Source organism: Myxine glutinosa, chromosome 2 (assembly GCF_964187855.1).
Source record: "Myxine glutinosa chromosome 2, kmMyxGlut1.1, whole genome shotgun sequence".
Classification (NCBI taxonomy): domain Eukaryota; kingdom Metazoa; phylum Chordata; class Myxini; order Myxiniformes; family Myxinidae; genus Myxine; species Myxine glutinosa.
Genome location: NC_136262.1, coordinates 188415764 through 188440846, shown reverse-complemented (window position 1 = coordinate 188440846; position 25083 = coordinate 188415764). Strand labels below are relative to the sequence as shown.

The 25083-nt window shown below is 45.7% G+C and overlaps 1 protein-coding gene across 15 annotated transcripts in view; it reads right to left on the bottom strand.

The window, feature by feature from the left end:
* Nucleotides 1-12681, bottom strand: part of CTDSPL2 (CTD small phosphatase like 2) — a 102368-nt gene extending 89687 nt beyond the window's left edge. For 5 of the 15 annotated variants that reach the window (XM_068106575.2, XM_068106580.2, XM_068106582.2 and 2 more), the window contains exons 1-3: nucleotides 12553-12667; nucleotides 10168-10266; nucleotides 2048-2237 (exon numbers count right to left, since the gene is read on the bottom strand). In XM_068106575.2, the coding sequence (XP_067962676.2) occupies nucleotides 2048-2221 (174 nt within the window). In that variant the 5' untranslated portion in view covers nucleotides 2222-2237; nucleotides 10168-10266; nucleotides 12553-12667. Of the gene's footprint in view, nucleotides 1-2047; nucleotides 2238-10167; nucleotides 10267-12289; nucleotides 12486-12515 lie in introns of those variants that run through there. The other 10 variants (XM_068106576.2, XM_078772087.1, XM_078772090.1 and 7 more) reach the window with 5 other exon arrangements.
* Between the last annotated feature and the right edge of the window lie 12402 nt (nucleotides 12682-25083).

Here is a 25083-nt window from a genome sequence, read left to right as displayed (position 1 = left end):
ATTTAGTGACGATGACATGACGTAATTATTTATTTTTGTTCTTAAAACGTGTCAGAATAGGTTTACATTGAGACAGGATTGATATAACCCTAAAACATATCACAGAAACCACAGCAAAATGAAGTGTAATGCACTTGTAAAGGTTGACACTGATGAGTGCCTGATTTGAGGTGTACAGAGTGATTGAGTAGAAGAAATGCACTGGTAGTGATAGAATGCAGAAATTTGGACGAAGGAAAGAGAAAGACAGAAATGGAGGCACACCATCTAGGCCAGATGCACATACCATCAAGAGAGTAGAGAATTAGAAACGATAATTATTGTGAATAAATAAATAAAAATTGAAAGAGCTTGAGAAGATTAATCGATTGAGTGTTCTGCCTGAAGTCAGGTCCTTGGCAGCTTGAGAAGGGTGATACTGGGTGGTTTGCCATTGCCTTTTCAGCAGTTAGTCAGGACAGGAATTTGTAATTTCTTCTGGGTGCTGGTGATAGCTCGCCTACTCGTGGCGAAGGACACCATGGGATCTTTAACGCACCCACTAATGCCGGCGGATGGGACACCTGGCTCAAGGTCCATTTAACAGATGGTACGCACACTGATTAATCACCTTGCATGTGAAGCACCGGCAATCCGGCATGGCAGTATGATTATGTCTATCTGTCCTTGCCTAGTGTGGTGCGGTATGCACAGTGGTGTGTCTGTTATGCCGGACTAGTGTGCACATCATTAGCTTGCACTTTATCATACTTTCCCTGAATCCAAGAAGATGATTAAACGATTTTAGTTTATTATTCTGTTTATGCAACATAATATACGTCCACAAAGTAAATTTAGAGGTAGGGAGGGAAAAGGAAAAAGAGGATGGGCAGAGAAATACAACAAGCAGATAAAGAGGTGAAGAGATGAAAGTCAAAAGTGATGGAAATACCAGACTAGAAATAGTCAGACAGTGAACATTTGGCACAAGTAAAGATTAAATAATTAATTATAAGGATAAAAAAATACCAATGAAAGAGTTCTAAAACTGCATTTAAATTGTATTTGGCCATCAATAAAAAGGTCTTCCTCCCATGTTAATGTTTTTATCATTTTGCCACCAAAACACCATGAAATCATGTCATATTCATTATTTTCTCACAGAATGGAACCGACCGTTTTGCGATGAATGTAAACAAAATGGCGTATACAGACCACGTGACCAGAATTTTCTGGACACGTCATGTCACACTTCTCTCTATACAGGGACTCTACATCTGCTCAGTGCTGATGGCAGCCAAACTGCCAGAAACATGTTTGTGGTGGTACTCAACTTAGGTGAGCTGGACCATAAAGGTTGATAATGCAATACTCTCATATTTACACAACACTGCAGTATAACCTATCCTATATAGAGTATAGACTATACTATGAGTATAGCTGTGGCGATTATTAAGAGATCTGCTCACTCATCACCACCAGAAGTAAATAATATTTATTTTAAGTACGATTACTTTTAAATTTGTGATAGTCACAGTTTTCATTACTTAATAAGATTATGTATTGCAATGATGATCCTGGTGTTTAGCCTGGTGTTGGCTTAGCGGTTAGGGTGCCGGCTTGCGATCCTAGGATCCTGGGTTTGAATCCCGGTCGATCACTGAATTAACGCCAGGGGGGTTGACTCAGCCTGTCATCCTTCTGAGGTCGGCAAATTGAGTACCAGCTTGCTGGGATGAATGATCACGGTGTGTACCCCGATTTAGAATAGGTACACCGTATCCCTGCGCATCGTAAGAGGCGACCAAGGGTTGGCGTCAGGAAGGGCATCCGGCCATAAAAACATTGCCTCAAACAGGGAACCATGATTGTCATGGGGCCCGCAAGGCTAACCCCCGCTCTAGCGGGGAAAATGGCCTTAAAACGATCATTCATTCATTCATTCATTCATTCAATGATGAGTTTTGAGTGAGAATGGATAATAAAGCTAAATAAATAATTCTACATGAAAGCATGAATGAAATTTACATTAACAGAACGACCATCAAAAATAAACTAAAACAACTACCTTTGGCGCACTGACTCGAATGAGACGTTTGATAGATGCAATGAGGCCTGCTGGCTCTTTCCGGCAGGAATCTTGGCTCTCATCCACCTCCGAACGTTTCCTCTTGATGGCGATCGACTGGCACACATAAGCAGATTGGTGGGGTGGCGAAACGCCACGTGAACGCAGCTTCATTTTCACCACACAGCACCTGTGCACACAATGAATCCCAAATCATCAATGCTACCTCATTGCCTTTCTGCAATGACATATTCAGGTGTAATGGCATTTAAATCCTAAAAGAAATGTGAAAAAATTCATCTTCACCAAAGCTCACATGTCAACGAAGACCACCTTGTAAACAATCATTCCAATTGCTTGAAAAATATAAAAATGCAAGTACAGGAATACATCGCTTAGCGCTGCCCCGTAGAACGCCGATTCATTATAAAGCTGGAGATAAAGGTTTTATGAAAAAGAAAACTTTGCCCTGGAGAAAATTTTTAAGAAAAAAGAATGAAGAAAATCCAGCTGAAAACCCACGTTCGTTGAGTAAAGGCACCCGTCACCATTGTTTGTATTGTATGCACGCTCGGAGCCAATTAGCGCTGTTTACTCCGCCTTCATTTTGCAGTAAGATGAAACTCCTCCAACCTCGTTTTAAGTTAGTCAGCATAGTAGGAGCGCAGGAAATTATTATTTTTATTAATGTGTGTACATATTTTATGTTTTTGTGAATATTTACTGATGTTATTATAAACTAGAACAATGTGATTGCGTCGCCAATATAACTCCACGTAGTCCCTGCCCATGACAACGGGTAGATGCCCTCGTTGACTGTCCTAAAAATAAACAAGTTTGATTGAAATCCCTTCAGCTGTTTTCAAGTATCACATTTTTACCAGACATGACAGGTCTCACATTGATCGGTGAAGGGGTTTCGGAGAAGAGTTTGTTTTTTTTTTTAATATCGGCTTTCAAGCTAATATGGCTGCCAAACCACGTGACATATGACATCAAAAATGTACACTCTGCATATGTGTGGGTAGGGGTTTCAACTTCACAACGACACATTTGTGTAGTTTCGTGTTGATTAGATAAGGTTAGTATTCTATCCAAGATGGCAGCCATACCACGTGACCTATGATGTCACAGTTATCATAAAAACATTCAACATGGGTGTCACTCCTACCCTGAAAGTTTTGTTTCAATCGGACATGTGGTTGGTGAGAAAAACGAGGTTTCGCCCATACAGATGGACGGACAACCCGAAAACATAATGCCTCCTGCCACCTTCGGGGTTATTTATTGATACAAAAAAAAATTATTGATGTGTGTTTGTGTGCGTGTGTGTCTGTCTAACCATAAATCTATCTGTAGCTGTCTATTGAGGTGTGTCTATCTATTGGGGTGTCTATCTATCTGTGTGTCTATCTATCTGTCTCTCTCTATCTATCTGTGCATGTTTGTCTATCTATCGCTCGGTGTGTCTATCTATCAATCTATCGGTGTGTGTCTGTGTGTCTATGTGTCCATGTGTATCTGTCTATCTATATGTCTGTCTATCTATGTATCGGTTTGTATCTGTCTATCTATCTGTATGCCCATCTATCTATGTGTCTGTGTGTATCTGTCCATCTATCTGTCTGTCTGTCTATCTATCTAAGTATCCATGTGTATGTCTGTATCTTATCTATATATCTTTCTGTACCTATCTATCTATTTATGGACTTACCTGTCTGTTGTCAGAATGCCTGTGTGTAATGCCTGCGTGTAATGTCTGTGTAATGCAATTTCGTATTGTTTGTCTGTCTACCTATCTATCCATTTTTACATCTGATGTAAAAATGTGTGATTGATGTAAGAATGCACTTTTGCTTTAATGAGGGCGAGGTTGGGGGAGGGCAGGAGGTTGGAGTTCGGAAGGGGTATGGTGAGCAAAGATGGACAGAGTTTGAAGGGGAAGGTTTACACTTTGGGGTGGGGGATGAGGGGGGAGCAGGGTGGGGGGGTTGAGGACTCTTGGTGGTGGGTGGAGTGGGGGAGAGAGAGGTTTGGGTGTTGTGGAGGGTGGATAATAATAATAAAGTATTTATGCTGAACAGTGAACAGTGATTGGAAGATGGAGTTAACAAGCCAGAATTAGTAGTTTCATGGCCATAAGCAACATTTTGACACAATTGTATTGACCATACATCATAACTTAGGAAAATCTCACTATACGACGGCATAAAGAAAACTTTTTTGACTTTTAAAGATTGCCTTGTGAAGTCATGTTAGATAATCATTTTTGTTTGTTTGTTCAATACTTTAACACTAATACTAGTAATCAGCATGGATGATTCCATAAGATGTACACAAGCCAGGGCATTGTGCGTGACAGCCGCAGCAGCATTGTCCACACACCTTAACGTTGTACAGCATGGTTACAAGAGCCGAGCAAGCGCTAATAATTAAATAAACGTGATAATATTAGCATCATTACTTTTGCAACATTAGCCAGGATTATAATACCAGCAAGAAGTCGAAAAATCCACCATTGCTGCCAACATAATGTGTAGTGGGGGGAAATTTAAATTTTTCCATTCGTAATCAGCAATTCTGTTAATTCTGTTAAACGTTGCGAATGGCTCAAAAGAGTCGGGAAGGTTAAAATCGCATTTGTAATAATCTTCATCAAGGCACGTATTTACAGCTTTGGCCGAATAAATCTATCCAAGTTGATGGATCCAACAGTGTGGTTTCAACTGTGTAGGCCAGTGGAAGCATTCTAGCATTTTCAGGCATTGAAACTGCTTGGATTGGCTCACAGCAGAACGCCTGCACCGTTTTTCACCATGTGGAGTTTTCCTCTCTTTTTATTTTGCTCAAAGCAAAAATCTCACATTAGCCCAGCGGCTAAGTCGAAAAATATTTCACTTTGTGGAGAAATTATGAAACTTTGCAGACAGGTGGAGGACCCCAGTAGGAACATTTTTCGATTAGGACCCAACTCTGAAACGCCCCCTGGTGGCCGATAGAAATACGATTGCAGTGGCTAACCTCCCCCCTCCCCCCCCCCCCCCCCCCCCCCATGATAATTTGGGTGAACAGGTGATCAGTTAGCACCCCATATTATTTTACTTAGCACCCCATATTATTTCAGTGCTGCCATCTGTTTGCATTAGTTTAGGTTAAGACAGAAGATTTCCTTTTTTATGCAATAAAGTTATTTGCAGACATCAAAGTTCGTTATCATTATTGTATTAACGCATGTTTTCTTTTACAGGTGGAAAATCATAAACCATGTCCAGGTCCATTCAAGATCGTTCCTTTTCAAGTCAATCAGATGAAAATTGAGGATTTTAGAAATTTGGCCTATGTTGACCTTTTGGCCAATGTTGACCTCAAAAATAATTGGTGGTTGTATTCAGTGACCTGATATGTAAATGCTCTTCAAATTTCAAGTCAATCAGATGAAAATTGAGGATTTTAGAAATTTGACAAAGTTGTTGACCTTTGGCCTATGTTGACCTTTTGGCCTATGTTGACCTCAAAAATAATTGGTGGTTGTATTCAGTGACCTGATATGTAAATGCTCTTCAAATTTCAAGTCAATCAGATGAAAATTGAGGATTTTAGAAATTTGACAAAGTTGTTGACCTTTGGCCTATGTTGACCTTTTGGCCTATGTTGACCTCAAAAATAATTGGTGGTTGTATTCAGTGACCTGATATGTAAATGCTCTTCAAATTTCAAGTCGATCAGATGAAAATTGAGGATTTAAGAAATTTGACAAAGTTGTTGACCTTTGACCTATGCTGAGTTGGGTCCTAATCGAAAAATGTTCCTACTGGGGTCCCCAACCTGTGTGCAAAGTTTCATAATTTCTCCACAAAGTGAAATATACTGCCATATTTTTCGACTTAGCCGCTGGGCTACATGGCTTCAAGCTGGAAGCTGGCGCTGCTGACTGGACACTGCCAGTCACTGGAGATGTCTTGACATGGCCAAAATCATGTCCATAGACCCTCCTGATGACTCAGCATTGTTGCACCTCAGGTCTCAGTATGTGTGTTGTGTGTGTGCGTGTGTGTGGTTGGTTGTTATCTCTATATGCTGGTTTCAGAAGGTGGAACGGGACCCTCCAGGTCTCAAAATATCCACCTACGTGTGGCATGTATAAATGGATATGTGTGCTTGTGTGTGTGTGTGTATATAATATGTATTAGTGCTGGCGATAACCACGATGGGACGATAATTGTGGTTTACATTTGCTATTGTGATAACGATAATGGAAACCAATTATCGCGATAACTGCTACCCATTCGTAGTAGATAAACCGCACCTTGACCCCAGATATTGACAGTATATTGGCTGCGTTTAGCGGTTAGTATGTTTAGTTTCTCTCAAAAGATGTGCCCGTATTAAATGCAGCTCCACAAAATAACGCAGGATGTATGTTAATATGGAATGTATGTTCTGCGAGATGTAATTTAAATGGTAGGTCATTAAGCAATAAACATCAAAACAAACGACCAATTACTCAAGGCACCAAAACTGCTTCCGGTGTTGAAATCCGTTTGAGTTCGATTTATGTGCATGTGAAGTTGAGCACTCAAGGCAACATCATGTCAAAGATCGGGAAGATGAGCTTACACGGTGTAAAGAGTTTTTACATTGAGGACAAGGACAAGCAAGTCATCTCGTTCTTCTCTCCTCTCACCCTTCTCATTGGACCGAACGGAGCGGGAAACACGGTGTCGTGTGTTTCATTTATTCATTTGTTTACATTTTTGTCAGGATGTGGGATTGCTTGGCATTTATTGTTCGCGAAGTTCCACATCAAAGACGTTATTTTAACTGCCTGAAGATAGTCATATATGACTTTCTTCACAAATGTCCCAATTAGCATGCAGCTTGCTTGGTGTGTTCTGTTAGCAAGCAGCTTACTTGGTGTGTTCTGTTAGCATGAAGCTTGCTTGGTGTGTTCTGTTAGCAAGCAGCTTGCATGGTGTGTTCTGTTAGCATGAAGATTGCTTGGTGTGTTCTGTTAGCAAGCAGCTTGCATGGTGTGTTCTGTTAGCATGAAGCTTGCATGGTGTGTTCTGTTAGCATGAAGCTTGTTTGGTGTGTTCTGTTAGTAAGCAGATTGCTTGGTGTGTTCTGTTAGCATGAAGCTTGCATGGTGTGTTCTGTTAGCATGAAGCTTGCATGGTGTGTTCTGTTAGAGAGCAGCTTGCATGGTGTGTTCTGTTCGCATGAAGCTTGCTTGGTGTGTTCTGTTAGCAAGCAGCTTGCATGGTGTGTTCTGTTAGCAAGCAGCTTGCATGGTGTGTTCTGTTAGCAAGCAGCTTGCATGGTGTGTTCTGTTAGCAAGCAGCTTGCATGGTGTGTTCTGTTAGCAAGCAGCTTGCATGCTGTGTTCTGTTAGCAAGCAGCTTGCATGGTGTGTTCTGTTAGCAAGCAGCTTGCATGGTGTGTTCTGTTAGCAAGCAGCTTGCATGCTGTGTTCTGTTAGCAAGCAGCTTGCATGGTGTGTTCTGTTAGCAAGCAGCTTGTATGGTGTGTTCTGTTAGCAAGCAGCTTGCATGGTGTGTTCTGCTAGCAAGCAGCTTGTATGGTGTGTTCTGTTAACAAGCAGCTTGCTATCACTTTCCGTATCAACTGCTTTGCAAACTGCTTGTCCAGTCACTCGGCAAACGGAGCAAAGCAATTTCGTCCAAGCAAAATTAGGTTTGACTTTCAACAAATTCAACAAACTTTCAACTACCCCCTCGCCCTGGTATTTCCATTGTAAGTAAATTACTGACAATCATGCTTCCATAACGGTCAGCAATATGGAGTGTGGCTGGGACAAGTCAGGTCTGTTAATGCACCGACTTAGCTTTTATTTATCGACAATACTATCTTCGGTATGATGTCCAAGGCTCATGGGGAAGTGCGCACAGATATAGGAAGGACTACAAGATTAAAAATATAAATAACAAAATTACAGCTTTATATGGCAAGAAATTACAATCCATGGTGTCTGCATCACGACTATGAAATAGCTAATGATGAAGATCACAATTAATTGGTAGTATTTTTTTGTTGAGGCCGTCTACATATAATGAATGAAGGGGTGAGGGGAGATAGAAAAAAAGAAAAATAAAGAAAAGGGCATGTAATACAGGATAAGAGAAAATAAAGATTGAAAAGAGTTGGAGAATATGGGCAAAGGGGTAGTTCGTTGAGCGGGGCGTAATTTCACGCGATAGCAACTGCAACAGAAAAGTGTGAATTTAAGGGGGCATTATACCATTGAAGGCAAAAAAGAAACATTTTTTTACAAATATACAAATGCATCAATTAAAATGTTTGTTTCCTAGTATTGTATATATGTACCAAGTTTGAACGTAAATGGACTTGTCATAGAGAAGATATAAGCTCCCCATTACACTGAACACAGTAAAAACAACACTGAATCACAGTAATGCACTTTTTGATAAAATGTCTTGATTGAAAATATGCAAAACTATATATGTACATGTTGCTTGATATATGAACATTACATTGGTATACATTACATAGCATTATATTATGCATGGTTACCATGGTAACCAGATGCATACAAATGATGAATTACCACTTTACAGCTTATATCTTCTCTATGACAAGTCCATTTACGTTCAAACTTGGTACATATATACAATACTAGGAAACAAACATTTTAATTGATGCATTTGTATATTTGTAAAAAAATGTTTGTTTTTTGCCTTCAATGGTATAATGCCCCCTTAACAATGCGCGAATATATTTGCCTTTTTAGAGAAAAGCACCAGAGCACACAAATAATGCTCGTGCCGTACATATACAGTTGCCAGACAGCACGTGTAGCGCAAGTCTACGCGGTTAGTAACTACAGCACTGCACTTCAGCATCCACAATTCAACGTAAAATATGCTTTATTATTCGGAGCCGATTTCAAAAGCGGACAAACTTTAATATTTCCCGAAACATGCAAGTTTGGTTAAACAGGGCTCGATGCGCAATTTATCTGTGCAGCGAACGAGGAAATAGTGAAAATCCTGTACCAGCTTCTGGAGACGCAGACGCCAAGGCCAGTGGTCGGAATGAATAATAATATCTAATGCTCCAGGGGACAATGAATTTACTAATCTCTGCATTAAATTAACTATTGATTCGATGTTCACTTTCTTTTCCCGTCGTAATTTGCAATCCGTTTCTATTATTGGTTCTGTATCCATCATTGGTTCCATACATATACAGTTCTTTATTAGTTTGACAAGATTTACACCAGATTCGTAAACCTTAGTATATTTTGATGCCCGTTTCTCTTCAGTTCTGATTACACTGCGAGTTATTTTCTCCCCAGGTAAACGTTCACTGGGGTTCTAAATGGTTAACTTCGTTGATGGGCAGGTGTCTTGTGCCCGCTCCGCAAAACTAAAACACCCAAACACGTTTTCATGTCGCTCGGCATGAAACTTTCCACTTCCACAGTCATCTATGAAGGACAGCATGCTTCACAATGCAGCACTACATTACGAGTTTTATGCAGTCGTGTTAGTTTATCCTAATAAATGAACCCGGGATGAATGAATAAACAAGCTCTAAGTTGTGTTACATAACCAGCATGCCATTCTACCGCCGCAAAGTGAGTGTTTGAAATGAATAAAAATCAAATGTCTGGAAATATTATTGTTCAAACAATACATTAAATCTTCAAATAATTACTTTAACAAAAACTGTAACATCATGACTTGTTATACAAACTGAATATTATACTCTTAAGCAAAACCAAACAAACAGAAATAAGCAAACATTAAATAAAATAAATAAATACCAGCAAATTATGTCATTAAGAAAACACTTGATGCAAAAAAAAATTGGAACCAGGATTTCTCTGTAGTTCCACTTCCTGATAACATGTCCGTCAAAATACCTGTGTGGTTAATTGACCATGCACAACACAATTTGGTGGAGGTCTTGTGTTTGTGTTGTTTTTGTTGTTGTTTTAGCCTCAGCCTCACATGCAGTTTGGTAACTGCATAGACACAAGCTTTGTAGCAAAACCTTGAAGAAATGTGCCTTAGATGAAGTGGAGGTGAATCAAAACATTTCAAAACAAGATGTCTATAAAAGCATTGCTGATTTACCACTCGTTCGTGGTCTTATTACTGCCAAATGCTCCTTGTCGTCACGTGTCGGTTTGTGAACTTGCTGTCCTCCGTTTACCTCCTTCATGGGCTAGATTTCTGTAAACAAAACAGAATACAAAAATTAGGAAAGACTTTCAACACATCATGTCACCCACCAACACCAACAGTCAAGGTTACCTGGTTATCCACATAACCAGTCTCCTGCACACCCACATACCCAGACAACCGGTTATCTGCATCCAAACACATGGTCATCCGCACAACCAGACACTCAAAGATCCACACAACCAGACACCCAGTCATCTACACAACCAGACACTCGAAGATCCGCACAACCAGACACCCGGTCATCCACACAACCAGACACATGATATTCCACACAACCAGACACCCGGTCATCTGCACAACCAGACACCTGATCATCCACACAATCAGGCACCCGGTCATCCACACAACCAGACACCTGATATTCCACACAACCAGACACCCGGTCATCTGCACAACCAGACACCTGATCATCCACACAATCAGGCACCCGGTCATCCGCACAACCAGACACCTGATATTCCACACAACCAGACACCCGGTCATCTGCACAACCAGACACCTGATCATCCACACAATCAGGCACCCGGTCATCCGCACAACCAGACACCTGATATTCCACACAACCAGACATTCAATCATCCACACAACCAGAAACCCAATCATCTGCACAACCAGACACCCGGTCATCTGCACAACCAGACACCCAGTCATCCGCAAAACTAGACATCCGATCATCCACACACCCAGGCAACCAGTCTCCGCACACCCAGGCAACTGGTCATCCGCACAACCAGACACCTAATCATCTGCGCAACTGGACACCGGTCATCCGCACACCCAGGCAACTGGTCATACACACAACCAGACACCTGGTCATCCGCACAACCAGACACGTGGTCATTCGCACACCCAGCCACCCGGTCATCTGCACACCCAGACACCCAGTCATCCGCACAACCAGACACCCTGTCATCCGCACAACCAGACACGTGGTCATTCGCACACCCAGGCAACCGGTCATCCACACACCCAGACACATGGTAATCTGCACACCCAGACACGCGGTCATCCACACACCCAGTCATCTGTACCACACACACGGTCATCTGCACACCCAAGCAACCGGTCATCCACACACCCAGACACGCAGTCATCCACACACCCAGGCAACCAGTCATCCACACACCCAGACACACGGTCATCTGCACACCCAAGCAACCGGTCATCCACACACCCAGACACGCGGTCATCCACACACCCAGGCAACCGGTCATCCACACACCCAGACACATGGTCATTCACACACCCAGTCATCTGTACCTAACACACACACAAACACACGGTCATCCACACACCCAGTCATCTATAACACACACACACACAGTCATCAACACACCTAGTCATCTGTACCACACACACGGTCATCTGCACACCCAAGCAACCGGTCATCCACACACCCAGACACGCGGTCATCCACACACCCAGACACGCGGTCATCCACACACCCAGGCAACCGGTCATCCACACACCCAGGCAACCGGTCATCCACACACCCAGACACACGGTCATCTGCACACCCAAGCAACCGGTCATCCACACACCCAGACACGCGGTCATCCACACACCCAGGCAACCGGTCATCCGCACACCCAGACACGTGGTCATTCACACACCCAGTCATCTATAACACACACAGTCATCAACACACCCAATCATCTGTAACGCGCGCGCGCACACGCACACACGCACACACGCACACACGCACACACACACACACACACACACACACACACACACACACACACACACACACACACACACACACACTGTCATCTGTACCACCCACACACGGTCATCCACACACCCAGACAATTGGTCAAATGCACACCAGCCGACACTTTGTCACGATTAAATAGTTCATCCTGACCCCAAGTTAGTGACAGATACAAAGACACCAATACACCCAGAGACCACACTCTACATCCCCCACCCCAACCCTCCGATGCCTCTCCCCCCCCCCCTTCTTTCTTAATCAGCCAAACCAAGTGGTAGCCAAAGCAAGGCGCGCTACCAAGACGCGTGTCGTGTCGGTTCGACCTCTCCTTTTGCGATTCGATAACGCAGAAAAGACACCTGGGTCATTTTCCCAAATTCCGCGGGGGCCATCCGAATCAAACCCTGACTCCGCCTAACGAACTTGGCGCCAGGACCAGCGCGGCGCCGCCATGACCGCAAGTCCGCACTTCAGGCCGCGCCCCACGGCCCTCCGATCTCCGCCCGACGGTGTACGCACTCACACCATAGAACGCGGTAGGCGACCAGCCCGCAACGCACCTCACCGGAGCCGGCGCCTCCGCCGCCTCGCGCGCGCTGTTTACGCGACGCAAGACGCCATTTCCTGCCGACGGAACGCGCGCGCGCGCTCCCCCCACCCCCGGATGGAAAGAACCCGGATGTTAGCTTGCGTTGGCGCATGCGCACTGTGCTACGACCATCGGTATGTAGAGCCGTTCTCCGTTGCTTGCGCTGCTCTGTCTTGTTCGATGGAATCATTGCGGCCGCACGTACCTGCTTCGGACGCCTTTGGTCGATTCGTGTTCAACAGTTCAAGGCCATTTAATCCCTGAACAAAACCAAGAGATTTGAAAATGAGCTGAAGTTGAAAACATGAAGAAAACGCCAAAAGCGCGTAAAACGATGTATTCCTGTTTTTAAATCGAAGGCCTGTGCTATTATTATTATTATTACTATTAGTATTAGTATTAGTATTAGGAGCGAACGCAGCGACTCGATTGAAATGAAAATATTCTCCCGCCTCATTGACACAAGTATGACGTCACCAGACAGTTATGTAACACCGGAAGATAAATAAATAAGAGCTCCCTCACAAGGAACTTCAACTAAACGTGCGTCGTAGGAGGACGGACGCCATCAAAATTCAACGTCTGCGCTATTATTACCAACCTATGGTTGTTTGTCCCTTCTCCATACTTTGACATGCTCATGCTGTACCATACTCTGCTCCAGAGCGTCGGTGCGGCCGAAGCAGTTTCTTTACAAGGATCATAATTATGATCATACTAGTATAGGTGGTTTGCCATTACCTACATTCGCAACGGTAGTTAGGGCAGGAATCTCTAACGTTCTCGGGGTGCCGGCGATAGCTCGCCTACTCTTCGCGAAGGACACCGTGGGATCTTTGACGTCCACCAAGCTAATGCAGGCAGACGGGACGACCAGCTTAACGTTAATCCGAGGAACAGTTTAGAGCTGGCTCGAGATCCGAACCCAGGGATGCGTTCCGCTAGCAAGCAGCTTGCTATCGCTTGCCAAACCAGCTGTTCTGCATTAACCACTTTGCGGGCCGCTTGGCAAGCGATGAAGAGCTACTTGCTAAATGCTAACGGAACACCGCCTGTTACTCTTAGCAAAGATGGCCGCCGTAATCGGGTAGGCCTATGAATCGATTGGTTCAATTTTCCTGTCACAAAGGACGACGTTGAAACGTGAGGTTCATACTTGCATTGTCAATGTTACTTCTACTTTTAATCCTAATTGTTCAAAATCTACAAATAGGCAAAGCCTTAAAATATATAACGAGTCTATAGAAATATATTATGCATACGAACGAGGGCCTGACCGTTTCCACGAGACACCGCCATGTTGGAATACAAAGAAAGGAAGTGCCGCCATTTTAGGAAACTGCGCAAGCAACACCAGTTTAGAACAGAGTGTAATGTCTTCAAAAGGCTCAATATGATACGCTCCTGTGCTCTTTTGTCACGAGCACAAAAAAACACTGATTTATGTGTTTGTAGTCTTAGCACGCACTGTCTTTATTTCCGTTTCCCTTCCGTATGTGGGCGTGGTCATGACCATAAAGTACAGTGCATCACATCTTCCAAGTTCCAAGGTAAAGAAAACCAACTTTTACAACAAACGGACTTTAACAACAATCTGAGTGATCAATTTAATAACACAAAACCTTAATAACCCAAACCAACTTAATCAGGGGCTTGCAATACAACTCCATCTCCCCAAACATCAGTTCAACACAAGTATTGTACCAGTTTGCCATTTCAGCTCATAATACATGTATTCATGAAATGTCAAATGTCAATTTTACGAGTCGGCACTACGAGTCGGCACAACGAGTCTGCCACTTCTTGTGGTAATGGGCTGTGGCGTTGGGATAGTGCCATAGCGAGTTGTGTTTGGATGGTGAGATTGCTCGGCCATATTGTGTGCGACATCGTCAATTTGAGGACAGGGTGTTTGTGCTTTTGTGTGGAGGTCACTTTGGGAACAGTGAGTCTGTGCTTTCAGGTAGGGGTCAGATTGGGAACAGTGAGTCTGTGCTTTCAGCTGGGGGTCAGATTGGGAATACTGAGTCTGTGCTTTCAGCTGGGGGTCAGATTGGGAACAGTGAGTGTGCTTTCAGGTAGGGGTCAGATTGGGAACAGTGAGTCTGTGCTTTCAGCTGGGGGTCAGATTGGGAACAGTGAGTGTGCTTTCAGGTAGGGGTCAGATTGGAAACAGTGAGTCTGTGCTTTCAGGTCAGGGTCAGATTGGGAACATTGAGCCTGTGCTTTCAGGTCAGGGTCAGATTGGGAACATTGAGTCTGTGCTTTCAGGTCAGGGTCAGATTGGGAACATTGAGCCTGTGCTTTCAGGTCGGGGTGAGATTGGGAACAGTGAGTCTGGGCTTTCAGGTGGGGGTCTGTCATGTATGCAGTGCAAATGTTCACCGTGGTATCCCTACACCGGGACCGGGGGGTATCCCTACGCGAGAGCTCGGATGGCGCTGCTGTGAATCGGGCCTTGATCGGCAGAGTGAATAAACGCGTACGACAATTGATCGCAGTTTGTCGAGATACTTTACATGGCGACGAGGATAAACATCTAGACCATGACATCTTTCGGCCATATCGATGAATTCGACCCTCATGAGGGGGATTTTGACACGTATTCTGAGCGGTTGTCTTTCTACTTCGAGGCGAATGGCATTGCGACCGCGAAGGCCGGATGAAGGCCGTCTTCCTGTCCGTTTGCGGAGGTGAGACGTTCACACTCGTTAAAAACCTGATTCGGCCTCGGACAATCCATGAGCTCACGTATGCAGAGCTCAAGGCCGCTTTGAAGGAACATTGCAACCCATCTCCTTCAGTCATCCTGTGTCGGTTTAATTTTTACATGTGCAGACAGCAGCAAGGTCAGTCGATCGCAGACTTCATTGCACACCTCAAAAAACTGTCACATCTGTGTGAGTTTGGGGACACGATCGATGACATGCTTCGTGATTTGCTGGTGGTTGGCATGTCCGATGACCGCACTCGTAGACGCCTGCTTGCTGAGAGAAGACTGACGTTCCAAAATGCCAGAGACACCGCCATTTCCATGGAAAGTGCTGAACGCAACGCTACAAGCATCGGTGCCACTCGCTCATCTGGTACCAGCCCTGCTGTGAATCGGTTGGATCATGTTCAGCCACAACGTTGGAACAAGGCTCCTCGTCAGAAGCCAGTGCAGTCTCAAACCCACAACAACTGTTTTCGGTGCAACGGAAAGCACCCTCCGGAGACGTGTCAGTTCAAAGATGCCACCTGCCATTTCTGTTCGAAAACTGGCCATATTGCTCCAGCTTGCATCACTCGCAAATCGGGAAAAGGAAAAGCTGCTGACAAGATTCATCAGTTTATCGGTTCGGAGGAACCCGAGCTTGACCAGGTGAGCTCTGTTTCCGACAACTCAGAATCGTATGACCTGCTTCATATTGATTCTCACGATAGGCGGGACCCTCTTCTTGCCAATGTTGTCGTCAACAATCGACCATTGCAAATGGAGGTCGACACTGGTGCGGCCGTCTCGCTCATCAGCCATGCTGTTTTCACAAACCTGTGGAGTGATGCTGACCGACCCCATCTGAAACCTACTACCTATGGACTCTCCACCTATACAGGTGAGAAGATTGTTCCCTGCGGTACATGTGATGTCACGGTGGGCTACGATAACCGTGAGTTTCACCTACACCTGATCGTCATTCCTGGAAAGGGCCCTTCCTTACTCGGCAGGAACTGGTTGAGCATAATTCGACTGAAGTGGGAAAGCATTCATCAACTCCGGGCAGCCAACGTTTCTCCTACCGCAGCATACACACTCAAAAATGTGCTGGATACGTACCCGGATGTCTTCAAGGATGAGCTTGGAACCTTGAAAGGACATACGGCTAAACTCAGGGTTGACCGGGATGCCAATCCTATATTTTGCAGGGCTCGCCCAGTCCCTTTCGCCCTGCGTGAGCGGATTGACAAGGAACTGGATCATCTTGAAAATCTGGGGATCATCGAGCAAATCCAGTATGCCGAATGGGCGGCGCCCATCGTTCCGGTCATAAAATCGGACCAGTCCATCCGCATATGTGGAGATTATAAAATGACCGTGAACAGGTGTTCTTCATTGGATAAATATCCAATCCCGAGGATCGAAGACCTCTATGCTCGTCTCACGGGAGGCAAGACTTTTACGAAACTCGATCTCAAATCCGCCTATCTACAGCTCTGCTTGGACGAGAATTCGAAACAGTATCTTACCATCAACACGCATCGTGGGTTGTATAGGTACCACCGACTTAGTTTTGGAGTGAAATCTGCACCTGGAATTTATCAGCGTGTCATGGACAGTTTGTTTGCCACCGAACGCAACGTCGTTTGTTACCAGGATGATATTCTGGTTACTGGTCGTACGGACGCGGAACATCTACAGAACCTGGAGAGAGTTCTGAAGAAGATTTCGGACTCCGGCCTACGTTTGCGTCGAGACAAGTGCAAGTTTATGGTGCCATCAGTCACGTACCTGGGTCATACGATTGATGCCGAGGGTCTACACCCGACAGATGAGAAAGTCCGAGCTATCAAGGATGCTCCTTCTCCACGAGATGTGACCGAATTGAAGTCATACCTCGGTTTGCTTCAGTTCTATGGTCGTTACATCCCGAATGTGACCGACGTTTTGGGCCCCCTTTATCGGCTTTTGAGGAAAGGAGTCTCCTGGAGCTGGGGGTCTACTGAACAATCAGCATTCCAGACCTCTAAGGATCTGCTCCAATCGTCCAATGTTCTCGTTCATTTTGATCCAGAGAAGGATCTTGTGCTGACATGCGATGCCTGTCGGTATGGAGTGGGGAGTGTATTATCGCACGTGATGCCTGATGGTACGGAAAGACCGGTTGCATTTGCATCCAGAACGTTGTCCCCGGCAGAGAAAAACTATTCCCAACTTGACAAGGAAGGATTGGGAATCGTTTTCGGCGTCGGCAAATTTCGCCAGTACCTTCTTGGACATCATTTCACGATTCGCACTGATCACAAGCCGCTGATCAGTCTGTTTGGTCCAACTAAGGCGACATCTGACACACTACCGCCCAGGATCATCCGCTGGTCCCTGTTTCTCGCTGCTTATGACTACACCATATGTTATAAGCCCGGTTCGTCTATCACAAATGCAGATGCCATGAGTCGGTTACCCCTTCCAGAATCCGTTGATGATTCGCCTACACCAGGATCCATTATCGCACTGATGGATCATCTGGAAGATTGTGCTGTCGATTCCGGCCAGATCCGCACTCATACTCGACGAGACCCCGTTCTGTCCAGAACTGTCCAGGCTGTACAGCTTGGATGGCATTTGCTACCTGAGGGTGACCCAGATTTTGCGGCTTTTAAAGCACGTAAAAACGAACTCAGCGTGGAAAATGGTTGCCTACTCTGGGGATGTCGTGTCGTGATCCCGAAAAATCTGCGTTCCAGGGTCATGGAATACTTTACAGGGTCAGATTGGGAATACTGAGTCTGTGCTTTCAGCTGGGGGTCAGATTGGGAACAGTGAGTGTGCTTTCAGGTAGGGGTCAGATTGGGAACAATGAGTCTGTGCTTTCAGGTCAGGGTCAGATTGGGAACATTGAGCCTGTACTTTCAGGTCAGGGTCAGATTGGGAACATTGAGTCTGTGCTTTCAGGTCAGGGTCAGATTGGGAACATTGAGCCTGTGCTTTCAGGTCGGGGTGAGATTGGGAACAGTGAGTCTGGGCTTTCAGGTAAGGGTCGGCATGCTCCCTATTGCCTGTGCTGCTGGCTGGAATCACATGCTTACGATTGCGCCGGAATTGTTTGCCCGATGGGGTCTGAATGATGTAGCTTCGTTGCACGGCATGCTCGTGAATGACTTGCTCTGTGACCCATTTATCATCTGTTGCTCGAAATCGAACTGTCTGGCCTGTCTGAAGTGCAGCGAGCTGATTACCACTGTTTATGTCGTGGTTTGCCTTTTGATTTTGCTGCCTGGCTATCAGAGGATCTTGCATGGGTGGGACAACATGCGGTTTGAGCAGTTTGCTAAAAAGCAAACTTCCCATGTCGATCAGATGGCCATTCAAAATCTCTGCTGGGGCATACCCACCTGTACCATCCAGGGGGTGTTGCTGTATTAGAATAGTGCATGGTATGGGTCTGTTGATTTTTTAATTAATGCCTTCACTGTCTGCACAAACCGTTCAGCCTTCCCGTTACTTTGGGGAAATCATGGGCTTGAGGTATGGTGGTCGAACTCCCATCTCTCGGTGAAGCATTGGAAGTCTCCACACGTGAATTCACAAGCATTGGCGGTATAGATCGACGTAGCATGCATAGATCGACGTCGCAATACAGGTCCTGGTTCTGACAACCATGTCAGTAACGAGTGTCCACTAGAACTCCGACAATGATAGGAAAACAAGCGTTCGTGCGGTGTTACGTTAGTGGCCGTGAACAGTAAAGACAGAATTGAATGTAGCGCGTCAGGCAGCACCGTTTCCCACTGGCCAACCGAAAGATCACGTGATATGTCGCATCGAAACAGCACACCAGATTACCCCCATTGTATCGTTCCACCAAACCATTGCCTTGTGGATTATAGCTGGTCGTTCGACTGGGGGCTATACCTCTTTCCTGAAGGAATTGTTTTATCTCTCGAGACATGAAAGCGGCTCCACGATCCGAATGAATATACGCTGAGGTTACGGATTCGGCCCTAATGATTGTTGTTATGATTATTGTTGTTGGTTCGAAGTATTCTGGTGATTGTGGTTGAAGGGAAAGGGTTATTATAGTTAAAAGATTTAAAAGTGCTCCTGGTAAAATGTGGCCGGAAATCCGGATCGTGACCGGAAGAGGTGGAGCGAGGAAGAAGAGGCGGTAGGAGATCGTGAAGAGACGTGGTTGTTTTAGCTCCGGACCGAGCGGTCGACGTACAGTGCGAGTGAACTTTGCGTCCTTGAAGGGAAGTTCGGGCGATAAGAGATATCGCCGGAGTGCATGGAGCCTGTGTCGTCGGGTATCCTCATTGAGGTTCTGGAGGATCCTGGCCTCAAAGCCCGGGTTCGAGTGAAAGCCGTCCGCCATCTTCGCCACGCGAGCAACCTGCAGTGAACCGGGTTTGGTCGTGTCGGCTGGGCATTATTCCCCGGTGGTTTGCCGGGGACGGCTGCGCCAGAAATGGCACTTGAGAATTATACGGAGGCTCATGGATTGAACCGCAAATGTGTACGTCGGAGCGTGTCTTTGTGAGGTTCCTTTCCACCGCTGTATTGCTGGGTGCTGAACAACGTGACCTCGGGGTCGTCTCGATCGCCTACGCCTCAATTGACTTTGAACGGGCCTTGACTCCCCGATCGCGGGGGTGCACAGAGACATTGGGGACTTCGCCTTGGAGGGGTGCAGAGACATTGAGGAGGTGCCGCGAGTTTGGCGTTAAGGGGCTTGATAAGGTTACCACTGTAAGATTGGATAGTAGGGGTGATTGCCCCCATTGTTGTATGGCTCTTTTTGTGTGATTTCTAATATATTATTGTTTGTTCATAACCTGGTGTGGTTGCATTATTGATTTGACTGTTTCATTATTTGCTTGATTTCAACCAAGGATAACACATCTTTCTGCCGGGGACCCTCTCGGGGTTCGGAGGTCTACCGAGACCAGAGGTAAGGGGAGGACCCCGTAACAGAAATTGGGGGCTCGTCCAATTGATATTCATGGGCTCGCAATTGGGTCTGCATCCGGGATATAAAAATTCCTAAATTTAGTCCGGGAAATAATTCCCTAACATTCCCAGAATTCCCAAATTTGGAACTTTTTCCAACATTACCAAATTTTTTCCAAAAACAAACAAAAATATATATATATATTTGTTTGTTAAAAATGTATTGTGTGAAGGTTAACAGGTGTTACCAGTAGTCACTATGGAGTTTGACGCAGAGAAGTTTACAGTGACCCCTAGGGAAGCACAGTTCAGAGCGTTAGTAAAATTGGACCTCTGGAAATTGGCCAAACATTTTAGCTTGGAGGTCCGAACTAATATGAAGAAGGCAGAGTTGCAGACAGTGGTGATACAATCTATGGTGGGATTAGAAGCATGGGAAGAGGCAGCCTGGGATTGGTTACCAGAAGAGCAAGAAAATGTGGAGCTCCGGAAACGGGAGATGCAATTACAGAGCCAGGAAAGGGAAAAAGCACAGGAACGAGAACTCCAGGAAAGGTTAGAAGAGAAAAAACAGAGGAAAGGAGAGTGGAAAGAGAACTCCAGGAAAGGTTAAAAGTACAGGAAAGAGAACTCCAGGAAAGGTTAGAAGACAAAAAAAAGCAGAGGAAAGGAGAGCTGCAAGAGAACTCGAAGCAGAGGAGAGAAGAGCCGAAAGGGAGTTAAAGGACCGTGAATTGGCACATCAGCAGGAAATTAAAGTCAAGGAGCTGTAGTTAATGAGAGAACGGGGAGAGGTACCATCCCTGCTGACTGGTTCGACACCCAGTCAGAACACCTGGGATGTTGGCAGACATGTGAGGCTGGTTCCACCCTTCAATGAAAAGGAGGTAGCCAAGTTTTTTCCACACTTTGAGAAAGTGGCTCGACAGTTAAACTGGCCCGAGGAGTACTGGTCCATACTAGTGCATTGTAGTGCAAAGTGTTCTGGTGGGTAAAGCTCAAGAGATTTCTTCGGCTTTACCGATTGACCAATGTGCAGATTACGAGGTATTGAAGAAACACATTCTCAAAGCCTATGAATTGGTCCCGGTAGCTTACCGGCAAAAATTCCGGAATGCCATGAGGAGGGAGAGTGAGACCCATGTGGAATTTGCCAGAGTGAAGGAAACCATGTTTGATAGGTGGTGTGATTCAAAAGGAGTTGGGAAAGACTTCGAACTATTGCGACAATTGATCCTGGTGGAGGAATTCCAACAGTGTGTCCACGAGGACATTAAAGTTCATCTGGAGGAAAGGAAAGTACCAAAGCTGTATGATGCAGCCACCATGGCAGATGACTATGCCTTAACACACAGGATGGGGTTCCACAAACCGAACTTCTCGCCCAGACCTAGCCAGGGGAGCTATGGTACATCAGGGGCGGAGAATGAAAATCCATGGGGGCGGCCTCGGGATGAAAATGAGGTCCACTTTGACACCACGACTTCTAGAAATCAGAAGACTGCGGTTCCAAGACAGACCTATCGTCCGGGGGACTCGAGGCAGACCGCCGCCCCCATGCCTTGGCAGACCACGAGGTTCTCCTCCGGGCCAACTTGCACTTTTTGCCATAAACCTGGACACTGGATGTCCAACTGTTATGCTCTGTGAAAGGAAAATCAGGAGCGGAGTTCGACTAGTACGACTCCAAATGCGATGGCCATTGTGATAAATCGCCCTCAAAAGGGTTACCAACCATTTATTTCCGAGGGGTTTGTGTCACTGGATGGAGCCTCGACTAACCGGAGACTGGTGAGGATATTGAGGGACACAGGAGCACATCAATCTTTAATGCTTGAAGGCATCTTGCCATGGTCCGAGGAGACGGCACCTGGGGATAGTGTTCGTTTACAGGGGATTTGTGGCTGTGTTAGTGCTCCACTTCATGTCATCCATTTGGAGTCCGATTTGGTGTCAGGACCGGTCACCGTCGGTTTACAAGCCACGCTTCCTGTAGAGGGAGTATCGGTTGTTATCGGAAATGATATGGCCGGTGGTCAAGTTTATGGTAACCCGATGGTTGTTAAAAAGCCCAGTAGGGAAAATAACACCACACCAGTTAGGGAGGGCGACAAGTTTAGCAAGTTAGTTGTAGGTGGACTGAACTTCAAAACAAAGGAAGATGTTTTGGAGTCTGCCTTCAGCAACTATGGACCGCTTTTGGAAGTGCTGCTGATAAAAGACAGACACGAAAGTCAAGAGGGTTTGGCTTTGTCACGTTTGAAAACTCAAAGGACGCCAAAGAGGTAGAAAAGGATCTGAATAGCAAGGAGTTGGAGGGTCGGACCATCACAGTAGGGAAGGCATTTCCTCGGGGTCGAGGGGGCTACAGAGTAGGACCACGGAGTAGTAGTGGTGGTGGTGGCCACAAGCGATATTATTATGGAGGCTTCCAGAGTTATGACCGCTCCCGAAGGAAGGATTAATCAGAGCAGTAGCCGAGAAGGAGACCGCCATTCAGGTGACTACTGTGACAAGTCGTCCCACCGTAATTATTAGGAGTCCGCAAAAGTTGAAGCACTGAATGCTGCGGAGCCGCCAAGCCAAGATTCCTACACGGACTAACTGTGAACGCCACGTTCCTAAAGGCGTCCAGGTAGTGAACTTCCCTGCACGGACTAACCGTGAACTCCACATTCCTAAAGGCGTCCATGTAGTGAACTTTCCTCCCCGGAGTAACCGTGAACTCCACGTTCCTAAAGGCGTCCATGTAGTGAATACTTCCAGGCCTCACCACCCAACCACCATGGAACCTGGCTTTCAGCTCGGCCTCCCGGGGAAAGTGCTATAGATTTGCTGGCCTTTGAGTTTTTGATGACAACCCCTTAACCTTCATTCAAGAGAAACTAGAAGTAAAAATCAGAGGGGCAGGGACAATGTCGTTGTTGACAATTGGTCCAGAGGGAATTAACTTTGGAAAGCTCTGGGGGTTGTGTAAAATTTTGTTGCTTTATTTTTGGGGAAGGTTGAATATTGTTGCCCACGGGGATTGCTGATTTGGGTTGTGAATTTACTTTTGCTTGTTTAAAGAGGGCATGCAAAGAAAGTTTTCGCTGTGTTCAAACTTTCTTTCTTGAGGGGGGGGAGTGTTACGGATTCGGCCCTAATGATTGTTGTTATGATTATTGTTGTTGGTTCGAAGTATTCTGGTGATTGTGGTTGAAGGGAAAGGGTTATTAGAGTTAAAAGATTTAAAAGCGCTCCTGGTAAAATGTGGCCGGAAATCCGGATCGTGACCGGAAGAGGTGGAGCGAGGAAGAAGAGGCGGTAGGAGATCGTGAAGAGACGTGGTTGTTTTAGCTCCGGACCGAGCGGTCGACGTACAGTGCGAGTGAACTTTGCGTCCTTGAAGGGAAGTTCGGGCGATAAGAGATATCGCCGGAGTGCGTGGAGCCTGTGTCGTTGGGTATCCTCATTGAGGTTCCGGAGGATCCTGGCCTCAAAGCCCGGGTTCGAGTGAAAGCCGTCAGCCATCTTCGCCATGCAAGCAACCTGCAGTGAACCGGGTTTGGTCGTGTTGGCTGGGCATTATTCCCAGGTGGTTTGCCGGGGATGGCTGTGCCAGAAAGGGCACTTGAGAATTATACGGAGGCTCGCGGATTGAACCGCAAACGTGTATGTCGGAGCGTGTCTTTGTGAGGTTCCTTTCCACCGCTGTATTGCTGGGTGTTGAACAACGTGACGTCGGGGTCGTCTCGATCGCCTACGCCTCAATTGACTTTGATCGGGCCTTGACTCCCCGATCGCGGGGGCGCACAGAGACATTGGGGACTTCGCCTTGGAGGGGTGCAGAGACATTGGGGAGGTGCCGTGAGTTTGGGGTTAAGGGGCTTGATAAGGTTACCACCGTAAGATTGGATAGTAGGGTTGATTGCCCCCATTGTTGTATGGCTCTTTTTGTGTGATTTCTAATATATTATTGTTTGTTCATAACCTGGTGTGGTTGCATTATTGATTTGACTGTTTCATTTGCTGGTTCCATTGAGGGTTTCATTATTTGCTCGATTTCAACCAAGGATAACACATCTTTCTGCCGGGGACCCTCTCGGGGTTCGGAGGTCTACCGAGACCAGAGGTAAGGTGAGGACCCCATAACACTGGGCAACCAAACAGCGCGAATAACTCAGAGAGACATTTAATCACTGAATTCGAAGAGAGATCTCCACAAGGAAAAGCAAACAGAAAACGTGAGTACTCATCTACGATAGTGAGCATGTAATGTTTAGAGGTGGCCGTAGGGAGAGGACCTTTAAAATCAATGTTCAGACGCTCCCATGGCTGGATGGCTTTGATCGAAACCCCTTGATGCGGTTTATGAAATTGCGGTTTCAGTTGAGCACAAATAGGACAAGAACTACAGACTCACTTTACGTCCTCAACGGAATAGGGAAGATTTCGACATCGAACAAAATGAGCCAGACAAGTGACTCCCGGGTGACAGAGCGAATCATGCAGCTCCCGCAATGCCCCCTCAGATCCCACGGTCACACAGAAAGCACGAGAAAATGCATCAGCAACTACATTGTCCTTGCCAGGGCAATATACTATGTCGTAGCCGAATTCCGCAAGCTCGATACACCACCTAGCGATTTTCTCATTCTTTATCTTCTGGGAATGTTGACCCTCGAACATAAAAGCTACAGATCGCTGGTCTGTGATCAAACAGAAGTGTTTTCAAAGAAGAAAGTGTTTCCACTTATGCAAGGCCTCAACAATGGCATAAGCTTCCTTCCCAACAGACGAATGGCGCCTCTCACTGTGTGATAACGTTCTGGAGAATAAGGCCACGGATCGGCCTGACTGATTCAAGGTAGCCGC